At 46.1% G+C, this 22,831-nt stretch overlaps 1 protein-coding gene across 1 annotated transcript in view; it reads right to left on the reverse strand.

Annotated features, from left to right (window-relative positions):
* Nucleotides 1-19,836: 19,836 nt before the first annotated feature.
* The window catches only part of LOC144605114 (anoctamin-2-like), a 91,417-nt gene continuing 88,422 nt past the window's right edge, over nt 19,837-22,831 (reverse strand). Inside the window, exon 25 of the mRNA XM_078420176.1 lies at nt 19,837-20,468. Coding sequence (XP_078276302.1) covers nt 20,190-20,468 — 279 coding nt within the window. The 3' untranslated portion in view covers nt 19,837-20,189. The remainder of the gene's footprint in view (nt 20,469-22,831) is intronic.

A 22,831-nucleotide genomic window follows, 5' to 3' on the forward strand; every position in this document is an offset into this window, starting at 1 on the left:
TAAATGAAAATTAAATTGTCGGAACGTACAAAAGACAGCTGATCCGATTCTACTCATTTTACAGTAGTGTGGAAAGTTAGAATTACTGCCTGCATCTGTAATAACTAAACATGTCAATAAAGAAGGCAGGGGTCATTTGACATTTCCAGTGCAGAACTGAGATGATAAACTTTGCCCACACAAGGTCGTTCTACTAAATGAAAGAAAATGGATAAGTTGGAGGTTAATCTGACCTGCACTAAGTGCGGCTAACGAAAGCAGATATAATTCATGTTGAATAATTTGCTGGAGGCAAGGGACTGATGAAGACAGGCACATGCCTGGCTTTACCGATCTGCCAAAGAACGGTCAGGATGTGATTTGAGGCTAAATTGGAGCAAAACTGAAAACTAGACAGGCACTGACTTTGAAAAGAGTGAATTTACAATGAGTTATTGCATTTCTCACCTTCAACACAAGAATGAATTAAAATGTAGATGTTAGAAGTTTGTTCCACAAGGTTCTTCACAAAATATTCACATCAGCACAGTAGCTCCTGATAGGTAATCAGGCAGTCAAGTTATCCTCTAGAGTGACACCAAGAGGAAAACCCAAGGCTGATAATGTGCAGGCATTTTAACTCTGGGTTAGTGGGAAGCTGCTACTTTCCACTGATGAAATGCAATGTTGCCGCACCCTCCAATCTGAAGCAGCAGCGTAACTAACATAAAATTGACGAGGAGTTGACAAAACTAAAATAAATGGGCAAAACTGTGCGCAGACATGTGAAGATAAACAGGATCAGAATAGCCCATTAACCATGCTCCCTCATGACATACGATCATATCTGACGCTCTACTGCAACCTAATATAACCACATACACTTTTGTAATAAGTCAAGAGAGTTTTTTTGTCATCTGACCTGAAACAGAACAATGTTTAATAGTCTGATGGTTGTAGGAAAGAAGATGCTCCTGAACCTGGACGATACAGTTTTCAGGCTCCTGTACCTTTGTTCTGGTGGCAGGGGTGAAACGAGAGCGTGGCCAGGGTGGTGTGAATAAGGGCAAGATTGAAATGACATTGTGAGGAACAGCATCTAAATATCTGCCATGAACTTACCTGAAGCTGAGTGTTTGAGAGGTGTGGACACTCACCAATGTGGAACACTGTAGAAGGAATTAACAAAGCATTTCAGATTCATAGAGTCGCACAATGTGGAAACATGCCATTCGGCCCAACTTGCCCAAGCTGACCAACATGTCCCATCTACACTAGTCCCAGCTGCCTGCGTTTGGCCCATATCCCTCCAAACCGTCCTATCCATGTGCCCGTCTAATTGTTTCTTAAATGTTGCAATAGTCCCTGCCTCAATTACCTCCTCTGGCAGCTCATTCCATACACCCATCATCCTTTGTGTGAAAAAATGACCCCCTCAGATTCCTATTAAATTTGCCCCCTTCACCTTAAAACTATGTCCTCTGGTTCTCAATTCCCCTTCTCTGAGAGTCTACCAGATCTATTCCTCTCATGATTTTATACACCTATATAAGATCACCCCTCATCCTCCTGCACTCCAAGGAATAGAGTCCCAGCCTACTCAACCTCTCCCTGTGGCTCAGACCCTCGAGTCCCGACAACCTCCCTGTAAATTTTCTCTGTACCCTTTCCAACTCAACAACATCTTTCCTGCAACGTTGCCCAAAACTGAACATAAAACTCTAAATGTGGCCTCACTAATGTCTTACATAATTACAACATGACTTCCCAGCTTCTATACTCAATACTCTGATAAAGGCCAATTGGCCAAAAGCTTTTTGAATCACCCTATCTACCTGTGACATCACCTTCAAGGGACTACGTACCTGCACTCCCTAGATCCCTCTGCTTTACAACACTCCCCAGAGCCCTACCATTCACTGTGTTGGTCTTGCCCATATTAGACTTCCCAAAATGTAACACCTCACATTTCTCTGTATTAAATTCCATCAACCATTCCTCAGCCCACCTGGCCAATCAATCAAGATCCTGCAGCAATTTTTGACATCCATCTTTGCTATCTTCAATACCACCCACTTTTGTATCATCTGCAGACTTGCTAATCTAGCCATGTACAGCATGTTCTCATCCAAATCATTGATAGAAATGACTCCAGCATCGAACCCTGAGGCACACCACTAGTCCTCCAGTCCAAGAAGCAACCTTTCACCATCACCCTCTGCTTCCTTCCCTAAAGCCAATTTTCTATCCATTGAAGCTAATTTTCTATCCATGGATATTCTGAACCCGTGGACTAGTTTCAACATCTCTAGCAAGTAGGTTGAACTGCAATCAGGTAACTGAGCCAATTATGAAGACTTGGAAGGAATGGTCATCACTTTTTATATCCAGTTTGGATCTAATGAGCTAGAATATAGAAGAGCAAAGCACAAGAACAGGCCTACAATGTCTGTACTGAACATGATACCAAGACTATCACTTATCTACCTTCACACGATCCATAACCCTCCATTCCCTGCACATCCATACACCTACCTAAATGTCTTTCTAATGTCACTAATGTATCTGCCTCCACCACCCACCCCGGGCAGTGTGTTCCAGGCACTCACCACCCTCTGAACAACAAACCTGCCCTGCCTACTAACCTTAAAGTTATGATATAAAAAATGCTAAACTTGAAATCACTCCTGTTGTATATTGTGGTGACACAAGCGATTAGTGTGTTGTAATTTAGACCCTATTAGTGATGTTAGCACAAGCCCTCAGATATAGTAAAGTGTATGCAGAACCACCTAATGTAAACATGTATCGAGATAAGGAACATGATTATTTCCAGTTAACAGGCTGGCTGCGGGATGTTGTTTACTGAAGGTGGGGTGTTCATCAAGAATTCAGAGGTGCACTCCCAATCCATTCACTTTCATGGACGGATTTTGTACGTTCTCCCTGTGACCATGTGGGTTTTCTCCAGGTGCTCCGGTTTCCCTCCTCACTCCAAAGACGTGTGGGTTCATAGGCCAATTGGCCTACGTTGTTGGCCTATGTAAGTTGTAAAATTGTTCCTTGTGTGCGTAGGTTAGTATACAGTGTGATCGATGGTCGGCACGGACTTGGTGGGCTCAAGGGCCAGTTTCCACGCTGTATCTCTAAAGTCTATAGTCTAAGTGGCAGTTAATGTAATCCTCAGGACTCCGACACATGATTTCCTTTTCCCAGTCGACAGCTAAACCCTGAGCAGTGAAAGGTCCATGTCCTGGAGCACTTTGATGACACAAACTGGCAGACCTCTGCTGATATTGTACCGAGGACTATTCCTAACACAAAGAAACTGGAAGCGACTGATATCTAACTTCTGGAAATCCGAGGAAGTCGAGCATGTGAGTCTACCACGTCTTTAACAACTGTTCCACTCAACATGGCATATTCAAATATTATGCATTTACTTCACACTCAACCTGACAGTGAATTCTCAGTTAGGGTGGTTACATGTCAGGACAGTGGGGGAGATGAAACCCAGTGCTCATTGTTGAGTGAATTGATCCACAATTCCCCAGAGCCACTCCAACCACATACTGGTGGAAATTTCCCAGCCTAAAACACACCTGGCTTCACTTAAAAATTAAAGGGCAAAACAGAATAAATATGACACCTTTTCCAATGGTTGCAAGTTTCTTTTTTTTCAAATATATGATAACACCTTCCAAAAGCCACCTGGAGCAAAGGTAAGGACGGGCGAATCCACAAGGGGAGGCAGGAACGATGCAAACTAACCGAGAAGTTGCAGAGAGAACCTGCATCTGTAAAAGACATACAGTGCTGGAGTAACTCAGCAGGTCAAGCAGCATCTCTGGAGGACATGGGTGGGTGACGTTACTCCAGCACTTTGTGTCTTTTTTGGTAAACCAGCATCTACAGTTACCTGTGTCTAAGAACCTGAATCCTTGGGTCCCGCCCCTAACCCTATGGGCCTTGAAACATAGGAAGAGGGCAGAGAGGAAATGGATTGAGGCGTTTTCAGACTTGAGAGCCCAACGGCCTTAACCTAGCATAAGCTCAAACATAGGGTGAACCCAGATTGACTCCTACAAAATCTACAGAAGGGCAAGTGTAAAGGCGAGTAGATTTGGACAAGGGTAATGAGAACGTAGGCCAAACCAAAGTGGAAGTACATGGTGTAAAGGAATCTCCAGGGGGAGAGCATTCAGCACAAGAGGGCATTTTGTCCCACAGCCCAAAAAAATGATAATCTAACCCGACCCAAATCATCACCTATCCACGTTCTTCAGAGATGCTGCCGTACCCGCTGAGTCACTCCAGCATTTTGTGTCTTTCTTTTATGGAGATAGTAGAGAGGGCACTGTCAGAGATTTTGTTTTATTACAGGTATTAGAGATTAGAACGTGTAGTGAGTTACTCTCGTACTTTGTGTCTTTTTGGTAAAGCAGCATCTGAATCATTGGGTGGCAGTTTGCATTCTCCAACAGTAGGGGGAGCTGCATTGACTCTCAGGAGCCACTGTGAATGTACCCTGCAATATATCCCTCAGAGGTCAAATTAACTCTGACACATAGGATACTATTCCAGCCACATAAATCATGGAGAAAAACCACCATAAATTAGTACAAGTCTGGCTAACCACTTTCAGTTTAGTTTATTGTCACGTGTACTGAGGTACAGTGAAAAGCTTTTGTTGCATGGTAACTAGTCAGTAGAAATAACGATACACGATAACAATCCATCCATTTACAGCGAATAGATATATGTTAAGGGAATAACGTTTAGTGCAAGGTAAAGCCAGCAAACTACGATCAAGGATTGTCCGAGGGTCACCAAAGAGGTAGATAGTAGTCCAACCACTCATCCAGCATCTAGCAGTCAACAGCATTACTCATTACGATACTGTAGCATTTCCCACATATTTGCTCTGATTTGTGCTCCCATCCCCTTACCTAACCATGTTCTCCAGAGATGCTGCCTGCCTCGTTGAGTTATTCCAGCACTTTGTGTCCTTTTCAGTAATCCAGTAATTCTTGTTTCTACCTCAGGTTTACATCTCTCACTCTGATGTTGCTGGCAACGCCTAATTGATGCTTGAGCTACAACTGTGTTCTGTCGTTGGAAACTGAAGTCTGTTTATACTTCACCAATAAACAGAAGTGTTTATCAGATCAGGCATTTCCAGTAAGACATCACGTGGATTCGACAGGCAGCCAAAGTAGAGTGAATGTCACCTCTTTCACTGAAGGTGCGCACACGTGCAAAACAGAGCTAGATTTGCAAAGTTCACCCAACCTTTGCTTTTCATCCACCTTTGCCCGAGGTTAAAGGGCACAAGGTGACGCTAATGTGACTGCTTAGTTTATGTTCTTGCTCTGCAGCTGAAGTCAGTGCTGAACAACCCATGGTCTGGGTTACTATAACATCCAAGCTGAATGTTTCTAACCACAATGAATCTAACCACAATTTGGTTTGAAAGTATTACTGAGCTTAACCTATGACTTGAAAGGTTTGCAGGTTGAATATCTTCATGCCTCAGTGTATTTTGTATAGAATTCCCCGTGATTGAATATCACTCAGAACATTGCTGTGTAAACCCACCTTTGGCAAAAAATATCTTCCGTTCCAAGTTGCTGATGCAGGAGTGGTTCGTAAACAACCTCCCGATGAATCATAAAGTGCTGGAGTAACTCAGCAGGTCAGGCAGCATCTCTGGAGGACATGGAGAGACAATGTTTCAGGTCAGGACCGTTCTTCATTCCAATCTGAAACATTGCCTCTCCACATCCTCCACAAATGCTGCCGGCCCATTGAGTTACTTCAGCACCTTGTGTTGTTTTCATGATTCCTCGTGTCTCCAACCTAGGGGATAAAGTGCTTTTATCATCATGTCCATGTGCGATCTAAAAGCTCTCATTGTAGATGCTGGTTTACACAAAATTACATGAAGTGTTGGAGTAACTCAGCGGGTCAGGCAGCATCTCTGCCTGAAGAAGGGTCTTGACCCAAAATCTCACCTGTCCATGTTCTCCAGAGATGCTGCCTGACCTATTGAGTTACTCCAACACTTTGTGCTGTTTAGTGAAAGAGTCAGGTTCAGTGACATCTTCCCTGACAGTTGAAGGTCTCAAGCCCTTGCATATCGAAGGAGAATTGGTTGGCAAGGGAAGAGGACACCCAATTCAAACATTTTCTCTCAGGATCACCTTGAGAAACTGTGGCCAGACAAATGACTCACTGGAAGTTACGAAGTTAATTGCCATCCCATTAGCCCTTTCACAGGCATCTCAGAGTGGAGCACGGTCACGGATATTCTTCCATCCCTACACACTCTGGGCTCACAGACCAAACTTGTGCCAGCTTCACACATCGCTCATTTGTTTGGCAAACGAAAGAGGAAAGGGAATGAATTGAAATTAACTTTATTCAGGGAAATTATTCTAATTGCTTTCTTTGTTCTCTGATATTTTAAGTGTCTTAATTTTAAAGGAGACAATAGCTTCAGAAAAAGTCAAATTATTACATTTTCATTATTTTTTTAATGTACACGGTTGTCTGAGATATTCAGAAAAATAGTCATCATTTGGATAAATTTGACAATTGACTAAGGCGTGGTTCACCTGGTGGGCAAAGGTTTCCTCCGCTGTGTCTTGGTAGAAGATGCTAGAAGAAGTAACCCCTCAGTTCATAAGTACCAGAGCAGAATTAGGCCATTCGGCCCATCAAGTCCATTCCACCATTCAATCATGGCTGATCTATCTTTCCCGCCAAACCTTATTCTCCTGCCATCTCCCCATAACCGCTGACAACCTGTACTAATCAAAAATCTATCAATCACCATCTTAGAAATATCCATTGACTTGGCCTCCGCAACCTTCTGTGGCAATGAATTCCAGTTGTGTCATTGGACCTTTAGAAACTTGGGCCTTGGCATTCTGGATGCCTCCATCCGGCAAGTTTATACCCCAGGAATCAGGACAGATATGATATATCAGGTAGTCAGCTTACCCTAATCCTCCAGCTACAGCATTGTGAATAGAGGGTGGGGGTTGATGGGTTCCATGTGTAGGAAGGAACTGCAGGTGCTGGTTTGCACCCAAGATAGACACAAAATGCTGGAGTAACTCAGCGAGACAGGCAGCATCTCTGGATAGAAGTCTGAAGAAGGGTCTCGACCTGAAACGTTACCCTTTCCTTCTATCCAGAGATGCTGCCTGTCCCGCTGAGTTACTCCAGCATTTTGTGTCTATCTTTGATGGGTTTTATGTTATCCCACTTTCTCATCCACTCCCTGCACACTAGGGGGGGGGGGGGCAATTTACAGAGAGCCGATTAACCTACAAACTGCAAGTCTTCGGGATGTGGGAAGAAACCGGAGCGCCCAGAGAAAACCCTCGCTGTTATATGGAGAACGTGCAAACTTCACACAGGTAGGTGCCGAGGTCAGGATCGAAGCCGGGTCTCTGATGGTAGGAGGCAGCATGTCGACCAGCTGTGCCACTGTGCTGCCCTATTTGCAAATCTTTTGTAAAGAACTGAGAACATTCTTTCTGCCGTCCCCTGGTGCAGGATGTCCCTGGTGGAAGCAGGTACTTTGAGATGATGGATGTGGTCGACCATCGCCAGACGATCAGACTGCACCTGAGATTTCCCAGCATGGGCCCCTGCTGAGCAAGGCTCCTACGTACACCATTACCCTGACAGTCGAGTATTACAGTGATGTGAGAGTGAAATAATTGTGACGTGACGCCAGGTCTCAAAGTGCCAGATATCCATACAGGGGTCAGGCCTGCGCGTTCCGTGGTCATGGGAAAAGACTTCATTGTTTTGCTGAAATCCAGAGCTTTAACACATGTGGTGGAAGGAAGGTGGGAAATATTTGTCAGACACGCTTTCATCCTATCTCACTCTGGAGGAGCTGTAGGTTGTCAGCTTACCCTAATCCTCCAACTACAGGCAATGATTCTCTGCTTTGGTCATGCTCACAGTAATGCAGGGTCACCACCGCTGGTGGACTGTCTGAGACAGAGCTCAAAGCACAGAACAATCAATGTGTTACTGTAATCTTCTCAATCAACTATTAATTCCTAAATGGTTATTATGCAGCAATAAAATGAAATAAAACAATTGATGTATTCAAGGGAGTTAGAAATAGCTCTGAGGGCAAATGCAATCAAAGGATATGGGGAGAAAGCAGGAACAGGGTACTGATTTTGGATGATCAGCCATGATCATATTGAATGACGGTGCTGGCTCGAAGGGCCAAACGGCCTACTCCTGCACCTATTTTCAATGTTTCTATGAATCTCCACTGGGAACTAATCGTTTTGAAAATGTTCCCTTTTCTTCCCGAGGAGCAAGTAGCAAGGTTAATCTGTGTCTGTGAATTGTATGGAACGTAGTCTGATTCCGCTCGGTAATTTTGGATCTCAGGCATGTGAACTCACCACTTCCTGTGGAGATGGAGATTCCAATGTAGAGTGGGTGCCTTTATAAATAATCTGTGGCCTGGTGACCCTCATCTCTCTGCACATCAGACTGGTCATAATAATCAAACCACTGCAAGATAGAAATCTAATTTGTCAAATGAAAAGATGGAGGGTTATCAGCAAGATTTTTTTTTTTAAATGGGCACCTTTCCCTTAGCTACGAACAGTCCAGAGGTATCAGAGACAATGGCCAAAACTATTAAAAATACCATAAGGCTTTGATCTGGCAGGATGGAGAACTTTCTTCAAACCTTTGTTCGTAGAGTCATAGAGTCATAAAGTGATACAGCGTGGAAACAGCCAATTCTCTGAATGCATTCAAGAGAGAGCTAACAACAGTTCAACAACAGAACTTTATTTGTCATTCGGTACCAAGGTACCGAACGAAACTACATAGCAGTCACACACAAAAAAGAACACAAGACACATGACCCCAACACAAACGTCCATCACAGTGACTCCAAACACCCCCTCACTGTGATGGAGGCAACAAAACTTCCACTCTCTTCCCCACGCCCACGGACAGACAGCTCGTCCCCGACCGACCCGCACAGTCCCCGCGGCCGAGTCGCACCGGGCGCTGAGACGTCTCGCGGCCGAACCGGGCGATGGAAGGCCCCGCGACCGAGCCGTGCGCAGCTAAGTCCCATGGCCGAGCCGCACCGGGCGATGGAAGGCCCCGCGGCCAAGCCGCACCGGGCGATGTTAAGTCCAGCGGCCGAGCCGCACCAGCGATGAAAAGTCCCGCGGCCGAGCCGCGCCGGGCGATGTTAGGCCCCGCGGCCCGGGCACTGATAAGTCCAGCAGCCGAGCCGCACCAGCGACGTTAGGCCCCGCGGCCGAGCCGCACCGGGCGATGGAAGGCCCCGCGGCCAAGCCGCACCGGGCACTGTTAAGTCCAGCGGCCGAGCCGCGCCGGGCGATGTTAAGTCCAGCGGCCAAGCCGCACCGGGCGATGGAAGGCCCCGCGGCCGAGCCGCACCCCGCGCCGTGAGGAAGAGACCTAAAAGAGAAAGGTTTCCCCCACCCACACCACCACCTAGATAGAGCTCTTAAGGATAGCAGAGTCAGGGTATATGAGGAGAAGGCAGGGACGGGGTACTGATTGAGAATGATCAGCCATGATCACATTGAATGGCGGTGCTGGCTCGAAGGGCCGAATGGCCTCCTCCTGCACCTATTGTCTATAAGTCAGCCCAACTTGCCCACACCGGCCAACATGTCCCATCTACACTAGTCCCACCTGCTGGCGTTTGGCTCATATCCCGCTTAACCTGTCTGATCCATGTACCTGTCTAACTGCTTCTCAGATGTTGCAGTAGTACCTGCCTCAATATCTCCTCCATGTACCATCCACCCTTTGTGTAAAAAAGTTGCCCGGCAGGTTCCTATGACATCTTTCCCCCCTCACCTTAAGTCCTTCTTCTCAATTAATTATCTACATGCAACTTAGGAAGGTGAAGCAAATTTCACAAAATTTGAGCAGTCTGAAGAAGGAACCCGATCTGAAACCCAGTCTGTCCATTCCTCCCACCGATGCTGAGTTACTCCAGAACTTTGTTTTGCTCAAGACTCCAGCATCTGCAGTTCCTTGCAGGACCATGGGAGCAATTTTCCCATTATTCTTGAATCAAATCTACAATATTTTAACAATGAGTTTTATAATATATATATGCTTGCTGTAGTCTAGAGCCAAAAAACAAGATGGACTAAGAGGAGCAAGGGCAAAGGTCTCTTGGATTGTGATGAATTGTTTTAATATGCATTGTACTACTATTAAAACACAAACTACTTTTAGGTTAGAGATACAGTGCGGAAACAGGCCCTTCGGCCCACCGAGTCTGCACCAACCAGCGATCCCCGCATATTAACACTTCCCACATACATTAGGGACAATTTACACACACACCAAGCCAATTACCCTGCAAACCTGTACGTCTTTGGAGTGTAGGAGGAAACCGAAGATCTCGTAAAAAAATCCACGCGGTCACGGGGAGAACGTACAAACTTTATACAGACAGCACCTTTAGCTGGGATTGAACCCGGGTCTCCGGTGCTGCAAGCGCTGTAAGGCAGCAACTCTACCGCTGTGCCACTGTGGCCGCCCACCACCGCTGTAACCGCAGGATAAGCGCGCAACCAAGAAAACCAAGCCAACCAAGCCCAATGTCAAAATAATATCTAAACTACTTATACACACTTATGCTATAGGGCAATAAGTAACGTCATACTCAGTAATAAGCTATTTACATGTTGACAAACACACAAGCTAAATGTTTAGCCAAGAAACCCAATCCCAAACCTCCCAATACAGGTGAGGGGGGATAGACACATAAAGCTGGAGTAACTCCGCGGTTCAGGCAGCATTTCTGGGGGAAAGGAATAGGTGACATTTTGGGTCAAGACCCTTCTTGAGGGGAAAAAGTAGGAACGGGGTTCTTGATTTTGGATGATCAGCCATGATCATATTGAATGGTGGTGCTGGCTCAAAGAGCCGATGGCCTACTCCTGCACCTATGTTCTATGTTTCTATGTTACTTCAGACTGAGTAACTCCAGCATTTTGCATCCATCTTCACCGTAAACCAGCATCTGCAGTTCCATGCTATACACGGGAGGGGAGTATTTGATTGGCAGATGGGTGGACAAAGGCCAGAGAAGATAAGACGAAAGTTGTGAGATAATGAGAGAAGAGGAGAGAAGAGACGTGACCAACCTCTCTTCCAGCTTCCCCCCCCCCCCCCCCACCAATCACCCCCCACAATGTCTGAAGAAGGATAGAAGGATTTTGCCCCCAAACTTTACCTATCTATGTTGTTCAGAGATGTTGTCTGACCCCCTGAATTACTCCAACACTTTGTGCCATGTTTTGCTCCTCATTTCCTGTCACTGGGAAATCTTAAGTCCAATTAGTGGCTCATCCGTTGACCCTGTGGGTTTTAACCAGACGGCCACATGGGCCACAATAAAACTGTTAAAATATGTAATTGACAATCAAATCATTATGTGAACACAGAATGAATTCTTCACCCCAACTTTGTGGCTCACCACAAAAATATTTATTTTGGTTCCAGCTTTCTCTTTAAATATAATATTTAATTTCCTGCTTTGAGGATTTTCAGTAAGAGGGGTTTGCAGAAAATGGGAGAGATAAGATCACATGATAAATATGGAAATCATTTTATTTTAAATCAGTTTTGCAGAAGGGGAACATTGTGCACAATTCACTTTTAACATTAATAAAAACTTTTAGGGAAATGACTTTTATTCTTCATTTGAGAAAAAAAATCCTTTCCAGCCATACCTCCTCTGTGTTGATGGAGATTATGGATTAAATTCTTCATAGTGGGTATTTCCAATTACTTTTTAATAACTTCTTTGCTTAGCTTTGTCTTTTAAGGTCAAACGTGCTAAATCGGTCCTTTTTCTTTCAATGTTGTTTCTTTGCTTGTGACCACAGACACTGAGCATTGGAAGGCCATTTGGTATAGTTTTAGATTAGTTTAGTTTATTGTCACGTGCACCGAGGCAGAGTGAAAATCTTTTTTGTTGCGTGCTAACCAGTCAGTGGAAAGACTATGTGATTATAATCAAGCTGTTCACAATGCACAAATACAGAATAAAGGGAATAATGTTCAGTGCAAAATAAAGTCCAGTAAAGTCCAATTAAAGATAGCTCGCTCGAAGGTCTTCAATGAAGTCGATGGGAGGTCAGGACCGCTCTCTAGTTGGCGAGAGGACGGTTCAGTTGCCTGATAACAGCTGGGAAGAAACTGCCCCTGAATCTGGGAGCATGCATTTTCAAACTTCTGTACCAGTATTGGGAATCTTGTTAGAATGCTGGGAGTCTGTGGGTACGGATGGGCTATTAGCAATGGATGAGAAATTCCTTGGAACTGTTCCTTCTTCACCAGCGTGGCTTTGCTGGAGGTGCAGCAGGAATCCAGTTTACAGGTTAAAAGGGGTGCTGGAATGGAAGAGCTCCAAGGAATCCCACACCCAAGCTAAGTATTTTTGTTTAAAAAGTTTCAGAAAAACAAGATGTACCTACAATAGACCACGTGACTATCTTTATACACATCAGAGAATAAACTACAGGGAGGAAGGCTGTGGCTGACACCAGTACAAGTTACCCTCACGCCACGGGCCAGGGAGAAACGGAAGGACTTCAGTGCATTTCCATGGAATGCCTCTCACTCAGAGACCCTGGCTGCACAAACCTGCGGAATTCCAGATAATTGCCGGTTGATAAAGAAAATGATTCATTGAGATATTCGGAACATTCGCTTGCAACCAGTTCCACCAGGGAACAGAGCAGAGATGTGCCACGTACCACCAGCATTATGCCTTGTGTGCAAAGGCTCCATTTGTAATTGTCGTGCCACTTACATCCTTGTGCCAAAGTGTAAGTTGCAACTGTAACAGACATTTCTAACAGAGGGAAAATTAGAAGCCGCTGTGCCTGTTTTTGTTTACTCAAGAAATTAGCAAAAGAAAAAGTTAATTACAGGAGACTCGTCCCACTCGCCTTCCAGATCATCTGTTCACACTAGTTCTATGTTATCTAACTTTCTTGTCCACTCCACACACACACCAGGGGCAATTTACAGAGGGCCAATTAACCTAGAAACCTACACGTCTTTGAGATGTGGGAGGAAACCAGAGCATCAGGAGGAAACCCACGCAGTCACAGGGAGATCGTGCAAACTCCACACAGACAACAACTCAGGCCAGGATCTAACCCAGGCCTCTGACGCTGTGAGGCAGCAGCACTACCAGGTGTGCAAGTTTTAATGGCGATAGTTAGCAGGCTAGGTGAGAGAGAACCAGATTTACTGTTTCAAGTGGATGACCTTTCATCAGAATGATGCAGGATAGATTGGACTGATTTGTCTGCAATAGCTCTCCATCACCATTGAGATTAGTATTGATGTGAGCTTCACTCTGACTGGCAGTGTCACTCATAGTGTTGCCGGCAGTCTCAGTTCATCATGAGGTAGTTTAGTGCATTGAGAACACGATCTCACTGCTTTCTATCACCCTCGCAGCCAGAGCAGAAGGGCAGAACTGATCAACATATCCTCGAAAGGTCCGACCACCAGCTAGAGAAGATCTCTGGTTACAGCGGTACTGACAAAAAATTTAAATCAATTTGGACAAGCAGTTCCACTCACCTTGGAATGAGATTTTATTTCTCACTCATGAAATCATTTAAGGTTCTCTCTGGATTTGCTTCGATGGCACCAAGGTATAAACTGCACTGTAATTGCAAAGTGAAAATGTGCAGACTCCCGGTCATAAATCAGTAGAGCCGCTGATTTATTCCAATGTCCACAGGTAGACTCTATTCCCAGTTTAGCACATTCATTATCATTAATCTGAGTGAGTGCTTGTTGAAAAAGAGTCATGTAACAATGAGCTAATCTTGCCCGAGTCTGGATGGTTTTGCACTTCCAATGTCATTATCAGAAAGAACAGTGGGTGATGCCTTTCCCCAGCCTCTGCTAGATAAAGCTTCTCAAAATACATGGAGTTAGACATGTTCTCTTCATGCAATTCAGCAGTTTCAATGCATAACGTTCCTTCATGTCATTCACAATCCCAATTTCCTCACGACTATTGTAAGATTTATTCGTGTTTCAAGATCTACCCAACTGAAAACTGCTAGTCATAAGTGTTTCTGTTCCATTTTGGTGATTATGCTCCTGCAACTGCAGTCCGGAGGCTAATCTAACAATCCAAAGGATGGGAGTTCAGTTTGCACTGTGGCACTCAGAGGGTGGTGGGTACAAAGAATGAGCTGCCAGAGGGGGTAGTTGAGGCAGTTATAATAACAACATTTAAAAGACATTTGAACAGGTACATGGATAGGAGAGGTTTAGGGGGATATGGGCCAAAGGCGGGCAGTTGGGACCAGTGTAGACGGGGCACATTGGTTTGGGCAAGTTGGGTGGAAGAGCCTATTTTCCTGCTGTGTGTGACTCTATATCTCAGAATTCACGTGAAGTTACTAGGGGAAATCAGTTGAAAATCGCCACAAACTGTGGGAAAAGAGAATGGTGTGCTTCCATTTATAATTAATATTAAATAAAAATAAGTTTATAAGTTCCACAAGAGTCAGTGCTGGGGCTGCTACCCCACATTGTATATCGATGATTTGGACGAGGGATTTGAAGGCTTTGTGGCTAGGTTTGCAAATAATACGAAGACAGGTGGAAGGGCAAGTAATGTAGAGAAGATAGGGACTCTGCAGAAGGACATGGACAGGTTGGGAGAGTGGGCAGAGAAGAGGCAGATGGAATACAGCATAGCAAAGTGTGGAGCCATGCATTTTGGTAGTAGGAATAAAGGCATTGATTATTTTCTAAATTGGAGAGGATTCAGAAATCGGAGATGCAAAGGGACTTGGGAGTGCTGGTGCAGGATTCCCAAAAGGTTAATCTGCAAGTTGAATCAGTTGTAAGGAAGCCAAATACAATGGTAGCATTTATTTCGAGATGCAATGCTGAGGCTTTCTTTATAAACATATATGGCGGCGCTGCCCTAGCAGCTGCGGCTTACCTGCGGTCCGTTTGTCTTTGTTTTTTTTGGTCTTAATTGTAGATGTGATGTCGTGTTTTTATGGTTGTGTCCTATGTGTGTGTGTGGGGGGGAGGGGGGAACTGTAAAATTGTAGATGTGTCCCTTCCGAACAGAGACCCGACCTTTGTTTTCTGGGTCGGGTCTCTGTTCCTGCTGCGGCCTACCATCGGCCCAACTCCTGGAGCTGGCGGCCTCCAGGGCTCTGGTTCACAGAGCCCACGGACCGGACTCACCATCAGCGGAGCCGACCGGACTCACCATCAGCGGAGCCGGCCGTCCTCAGAGGCTGTGGGAGCGGCTGTGACTCGCCTTCGGCTCGGGCTGCGTGGATGCCGACATCGGGAGCTCCGGCAGCGGCAGCGTGTTCACCCGCCCTGGATCGCGGGGCTTGGGTCGGGCCCGCCGCGGACATTTCACCGTCCGGCGCGGCCTGAAATAGACCGCGGGATTTTTCTCTGCTCGGCGGGGGCTTCAATGTCGGGAGCCACGACCGCCCCGATGTGCAGCGGCAGCATGTTCGCCTGCCCCGGATCGCGGGGCTTGGGTCGGCCCGCTGCGGACCTTTCACCGTCCGGCGCGGCCTGGAACGTGGCAACGACAACAGCCTGACCGCGGGAGAAGACGGCAGGGGAAGAGAAAAGACATTCTGGCCTTCCATCACAGTGAGGAGGGGACTGGAGGAGACTCACTGTGATGGATGTTTCTTTTTTTTGAGTTGGTTGGGGTTGTGTAATTTGCTTGTTTTATTGCTTTTATTGTTGGACTGTGGGTGGCTAAATTTCGTCAAATAAAGATATCCTGAATCCTGAATCCTGGTCAGACCACATTTGAAGTATTGTGAGCAGTTTTGGGCCCCATGTCTGAGGAAGGATGTGCTGAGGATGGCTACAAGAGGACCAGGGCTGGGAACTGAATATTCAGGGGTACACAACGTATAGAAAAGACAGACAGGTGGGCAGAGGGGGTGGGGTTGCTCTGATGGTAAGGAATGATATTCATTCCCTTGCAAGGGGTGACATAGAATCAGGAGATGTTGAATCAGTATGGATAGAAATGAGAAATTGTAAGGGTAAAAAGACCCCAATGGGAGTTATCTATAGGCCCCCAAACAGTAGCCTCGACATAGGGTGCAAGTTGAATCAGGAGATAAAATTGGCGTGTCAAAAATGTAATGCTACGGTGGTTATGGGAGATTTCAACATGCAGGTAGACTGGGAAAATCAGGTTGGAAATGGACCCCAGGAAAGAGAGTTTGCAGAGTGCCTTCGAGATGAATTCTTAGAACAGCTTGTACTGGAGCCTACCAGGGAGAAGGCAATTCTGGATTTAGTGTTGTGTAATGATCCTGATCTGATAAGGGGACTAGAGGTAAAAGAGCCATTAGGAGGAAGTGATCACAACATGATAAGTTTTACTCTGCAAATGGAAAGGCAGAAGGGAAAATGGGAAGTGTCAGTATTACAGTATCATATCATATCATATATATACAGCCGGAAACAGGCCTTTTCGGCCCTCCAAGTCCGTGCCGCCCAGCGATCCCCGTACATTAACACTATCCTACACCCACTAGGGACAATTTTTACATTTACCCAGCCAATTAACCTACATACCTGTACGTCTTTGGAGTGTGGGAGGAAACCGAAGATCTCGGAGAAAACCCACGCAGGTCACGGGGAGAACGTACAAACTCCTTACAGTGCAGCACCCGTAGTCAGGATCGAACCTGAGTCTCCGGCGCTGCATTCGCTGTAAAGCAGCAACTCTACCGCTGCGCTACCGTGCCGCCATAAGGGGATTACAGAGGCATGAGGCAGGAGCTGGCCAAAATTGACTGGAAGGAGGCCCTAGCAGGGAAGACGGTAGAACAGCAATGGCAGGTATTCCTGGGAATAATGCAGAGGTTGCAGGATCAATTTATTCCAAAGAGGCGGAAAGACTCTAAGGGGAGTAAGAGACACCTGTGGCTGACAAGGGAAGTCAGGGACAGCATAAACATTAAGGAGAGGAAGTATAACATAGCAAAGAAGAGTGGGAAGACAGAGGATTGGGACTCTTTTAAAAGCAACAAAAGTTAACTAAAAAGGCAATACGGGGAGAAAAGATGAGGTACGAGGGTAAACTAGCCAATAGTTATAAAGGAGGATAGCAAAAGTTTTTTTAGGTACGTGAAGATGAAAAAAATAGTCAAGGCAAATGTGGGTCCCTTGAAGACAGAAGCAGGGGAATTTATTATGGGGAACAAAGAAATGGCAGACGAGTTAAACCGTTACTTTGGATCTGTCTTCACTGAGGAAGATACACACAATCTCCCAAATGTTCTAGGGGCCGGAGAACCTAGGGTGATGGAGGAACTGAAGGAAATCCATATTAGGCAGGAAATGGTTTTGGGTAGACTGATGGGACTGAAGGCTGATAAATCCCCAGGGCCTGATGGTCTGCATCCCAGGGTACTTAAGGAGGTGGCTCTAGAAATAGTGGAAGCATTGGAGATCATTTTTCAATGTTCTATAGATTCAGGATCAGTTCCTGTGGATTGGAGGATAGCAAATGTTATCCCACTTTTTAAGAAAGGAGAGAGAGAGAAAACGGGTAATTATAGACCAGTTAGTCTGACATCAGTGGTGGGGAAGATGCTGGAGTCAATTATAAAAGGCGAAATTGCTGAGCATTTGGATAGCAGTAACGGGATCATTCCGAGTCAGCATGGATTTACGAAGGGGAAATCATGCTTGACAAATCTACTGGAATTTTTTGAGGATGTAACTAGGAAAATTGACAGGGGAGAGTCAGTGGATGTGGTGTACCTCGACTTTCAGAAAGCCTTCGACAAGGTCCCACATAGGAGATTAGTGGGCAAAATTAGGGCACATGGTATTGGGGGTAGGGTACTGACATGGATAGAAAATTGGTTGACAGACAGAAAGCAAAGAGTGGGGATAAATGGGTCCCTTTCGGAATGGCAGGCAGTGACCAGTGGGGTACCGCAAGGTTCGGTGCTGGGACCCCAGCTATTTACGATATACATTAATGACTTAGACGAAGGGATTAAAAGTACCATTAGCAAATTTGCAGATGATACTAAGCTGGGGGGTAGTGTGAATTGTGAGGAAGATGCAATAAGGCTGCAGGGTGACTTGGACAGGTTGTGTGAGTGGGCGGATACATGGCAGATGCAGTTTAATGTAGATAAGTGTGAGGTTATTCACTTTGGAAGTAAGAATAGAAAGGCAGATTATTATCTGAATGGTGTCAAGTTAGGAGGAGGGGGAGTTCAACGAGATCTGGGTGTCCTAGTGCATCAGTCAATGAAAGGAAGCATGCAGGTACAGCAGGCAGTGACGAAAGCCAATGGAATGTTGGCCTTCGTAACAAGAGGAGTTGAGTATAGGAGCAAATAGGTCCTTCTACAGTTGTACCGGGCCCTGGTGAGACCGCACCTGGAGTACTGTGTGCAGTTTTGGTCTCCAAATTTGAGGAAGGATATTCTTGCTATGGAGGGCGTGCAGCGTAGGATCACTAGGTTAATTCCCGGAATGGCGGGACTGTCGTATGTTGAAAGGCTGGAGCGATTGGGCTTGTATACACTGGAATTTAGAAGGATGAGGGGGGATCTTATTGAAACGTATAAGATAATTAGGGGATTGGACACATTAGAGGCAGGAAACATGTTCCCAATGTTGGGGGAGTCCAGAACAAGGGGCCACAGTTTAAGAATAAGGGGTAGGCCATTTAGAACGGAGATGAGGAAGAACTTTTTCAGTCAGAGAGTGGTGAAGGTGTGGAATTCTCTGCCTCAGAAGGCGGTGGAGGCCAGTTCGTTGGATGCTTTCAAGAGAGAGCTGGATAGAGCTCTTAAGGATAGCGGAGTGAGGGGGTATGGGGAGAAGGCAGGAATGGGGTACTGATTGAGAGTGATCAGCCATGATCGCATTGAATGGCGGTGCTGGCTCGAAGGGCTGAATGGCCTACTCCTGCACCTATTGTCTATTGTCTATTGACACTGGAGAGGGTTCGGATGAGGTTTACAAGAATGATCCCAGGAATGATTGGGTTAACATATGATGAGCGTTTGACGGCACTGGGCCTGTACTCACGGGAGTTTAGAAGGATGAGGGGGGGACCTCAATGAAACTTGCCAAATAGTGAAAGGATTGGATAGAGTGGATGGGGAGAGGATTTTTCCACCAGTGGGAGAGTCTAGAACCAGAGGGCAAAGGCTCAGAATAAAAGGACGAGCCTTTAGAAAGGAGACAAGGAGGAGTTTCTTTAGTTAGAGGGTGGTGAATCTGTGGACTTCATTGCCACGGGACGGCTGTAGAGGCCAAGTCATTGGAAGCATCTGCAGTTCCTTCCTACACATTTGGTCACCATGGATCCTGCTCTGCCTGAACAGGGTTTGGGAATGCTGGCCAGGCGATGTTTGGGAACACGAGGCAGAAAATGCTCACCCAAGGATGGGATTGGGAACAAAACTGGGTGGAAATGCTCCTGGTGGTTGGATGTTCCAAGTCAGGAATGTGATTTTATGGCATCTCTCCTCACACAGCTGGCTTGATAAAGAACATCTCCTAAACGACAAAGTAACTTGAAATAAAAGTCTTCTTTTATTCCATCCACAGTGGATGTTTTTGGCAGCCCCATCAAACATAAGCTGCGTTTATGATCTAAAGTACCATGTGTAAACTGCACGCTCTCTTAGAATTTCCTCTTTAAAAGCACAGACAGCAATGTGCATTATTTTAATGGTGAACAGCGCATAATCACAAACATTTACAGACATCCAACACGCGACTGATCTCAACTAATCCTAACAGGCTGGACCCTACCATGACTCCCTTGGGTCCCTTTCTGACCCGAGTCACTTTGAGTGGACTGCTACCCGTTATGGAGATATCTTCCATTACTCTGCAAGTGAGCTCTATCCACAGAAGGGCCCACTTTGTGTATCACAGTGTGACCCTGTTTCTCCCGTGGTTTTGCAGTCCACTGTACACAATGGGGCTCACCTGGCCTTGGTTTTCCGGGTTAGTAATAAGCTCGTTATTGGCGGCTTATGTCAAGCAGCCAGCTTCCCCTTGTCCCCCACCCACCCCACCGAGGGTCCAGGGCAGGTGTGGTTAGTCCTGTGGACCTGCTGAGGAGGTCAGACGTTGGTGTGTCGCAGGCTGTGGGAGGTGAAGGTGCCACGCTGGCTTCTGTCAGCCAGGGTGACGCTGGATGCACGAGGCTTCTTCACCTCCACGGGCCTCAGCTTCTGCCTGTCCCGCACCAAGAAGCTTTCGACGAGGTTGACCTTCTCCCGTTCTTCCTTCAGGAACACGTCCACGAGCAGAGTCTTCTCCCTCTTCATGCGCACGCTGATGTCCTTGGGAATGTCCGGTATCAACCAGTCCAGGACGTCACTTAAAAACATCACCAGGTTCTGAAATTCAACACCAGAGAGCACAGAATGTCAGATGCACAAAGAGTCATTGAGTCACACAGTAGGGAAACAGGCCCGTCAGCCCAACCTGCCCATGCCAACCAACGTGTCCCATCTACACTAGTCCCACCTGCTTGCATTTGGCCCAGACCCCTATAAACCTTTCCTTTCCATGTACCTGTCCAAATGTCTGAAATGTTACAGTCACAGCCTCAACTATCTCCGTTGTTCCATGCACCCATCACTCTCCGAGTGAAAAAGTTGCCCCTCAGATTCCCATTCAGTTTTTCCCCTCCCACCTTAAACCTGTGTCTTCTGGTTCTTGATGCCCCCCTCTGGGTTAAACACTGTGTATTCACCAAACCTTCACTTTAAAGTTTGTCCCTCTGACCATAGTTATGGATAGAACTATACAACATATCCTATATAGAACTATATAAAAGACAGAATTATATAGAAGACTATCCTGTAGATAGAATATATACTTAAGGCGGCACAGTGGCACAATGGTCGAGTTGCTGCCTTATAGCGCCAGGTTTGATCCTGACCGCAGGTGGTGTCTGTACGGAGTTTGTACATTCTCCCTGTGAGCAAGTGGGTTTTCTCTGGGTGCTCCGGTTCCCTCCCACACTCCAAAGACATGCAGGTTTGTAGGTTCATTGGCTTGGTATAAATTTAAATTGTCCCTAATGTGTGTAGGATGGTGTGGGTGTGGGGGGGATCGCTGGTCAGAGCGGACTCGGTGGGCCGAAGGGCCTGTATCAATAAATTAAACCAAAATCTTCTGTACGAGGATGGAAGAAAGTAGGGGCAGGAGTAGGCCAGCTGGCTGCTCAGCTAATGGAACGTAGAACAGTGCAGCGGCCCAGAGACACCTTCCCCAGCACTACAGAATGCCGCAGATCTTAAACGCACATGTCTCCCCTCTCCTGTTCCTACTTAAAACTGGAATCCTTCTCTCCTGTTACATTTCCTTTGCACCCTCTCCTAGGTCCCTCATCTGTGAGATAACACCAGGGTACAAAACATTCCTGTTATTATCTCAAAGAAAAACAATGGGGCAATTCCTCAAACAACATGACATTGAGGTGTAAGATAGAACCGCAGCTGCTGGTTTAAACCGAAGGGCATGGTAGCGCAGCGGTAGAGTTGCTGCTTTACAGCGAATGCAGCGTCGGAGACTCAGGTTCGATCCTGACTACGGGTGCTGCACTGTAAGGAGTTTGTACGTTCTCCCCGTGACCTGCGTGGGTTTTCTCCGAGATCTTCGGTTTCCTCCCACACTCCAAAGACGTACAGGTATGTAGGTTAATTGGCTGGGTAAATGTAAAAATTGTCCCTAGTGGGTGTAGGATAGTGTTAATGTGCGGGGATCGCTGGGCGGCACGGACTTGGAGGGCCGAAAAGGCCTGTTTCCAGCTGTATATATATGATATGATATGATGATGATAGATACAAAGTGCTGGAAAAACTCAGCGGGTCAGGCGGCATCTCTGGAGAAAAGGAAAAGGTGACGCTTCGGGTCGTCTGAATAAGGATCGCGACCCGAAACGCCATGTATTCCTTTTCCACAGTGATGCTGCCTGACCCGCTGGGTTACTCCAGCTTTTTGTGTTTATGACATGGAGGTGGATGAATTAGCTACAAGACTTCCTTTACAACAATGATTACAACACAGCCGGACACTTGCTTAACACGAGTGGCGTCAGTGGAACAAAAGTGGAATTATTTCATTGTATTGACCAAACTAGATAATGGGAAACTGCAGATGCTGAAATCTGCAGCAAAAAAACACAATGTGCTGGAGGAACTCAGCAGGTCAAGCAGCATCTGTGGAGGGAATTGGACAGGCAATGTTTCAGGTCGGGACCCTTCTTCAACTGGGATATAATGATAAATATATCTCACTTGTTTATCTGTCTCAATCTCTGTTTGTTTCATTGGCAGTATCACTGGGAACCTTACTGCTCACCATGATTTGTTATGTAGTTTATTCCTTCCCCCTGACTACGGCTGTTTGTCTGTACGGTGTTTGTATGTTCACCCCGTGACCGGGTGGGCTTCCTCCGGGATCTCCGGTTTCCTCCCACACTCCAAAGACCTACAGGTTTGCAGGTTAATCGGCTTCGGTAAAATTGTAAATTGTCCCTAGCGGGTGTAGGATAGTGTTAGTTTATGGGGTGATCGCTAGTTGAAGTGGAATCGTGTTTCTGTGCTGTATCTCTAAACTAAACTATGGTGCTCCAGAGAAAATAATCCAACTCTATCCAAACTTTCCTTTATACCCTCGAATCCAAACGTTGTCCTGGCAAACCTCTGGTAAATTCCACCTGGAACTGCTGGAAGATCCCAGCAGAAGCCTG

Source organism: Rhinoraja longicauda, chromosome 23 (genome assembly GCF_053455715.1).
Source record: "Rhinoraja longicauda isolate Sanriku21f chromosome 23, sRhiLon1.1, whole genome shotgun sequence".
Taxonomy (NCBI): Eukaryota; Metazoa; Chordata; class Chondrichthyes; order Rajiformes; family Arhynchobatidae; genus Rhinoraja; species Rhinoraja longicauda.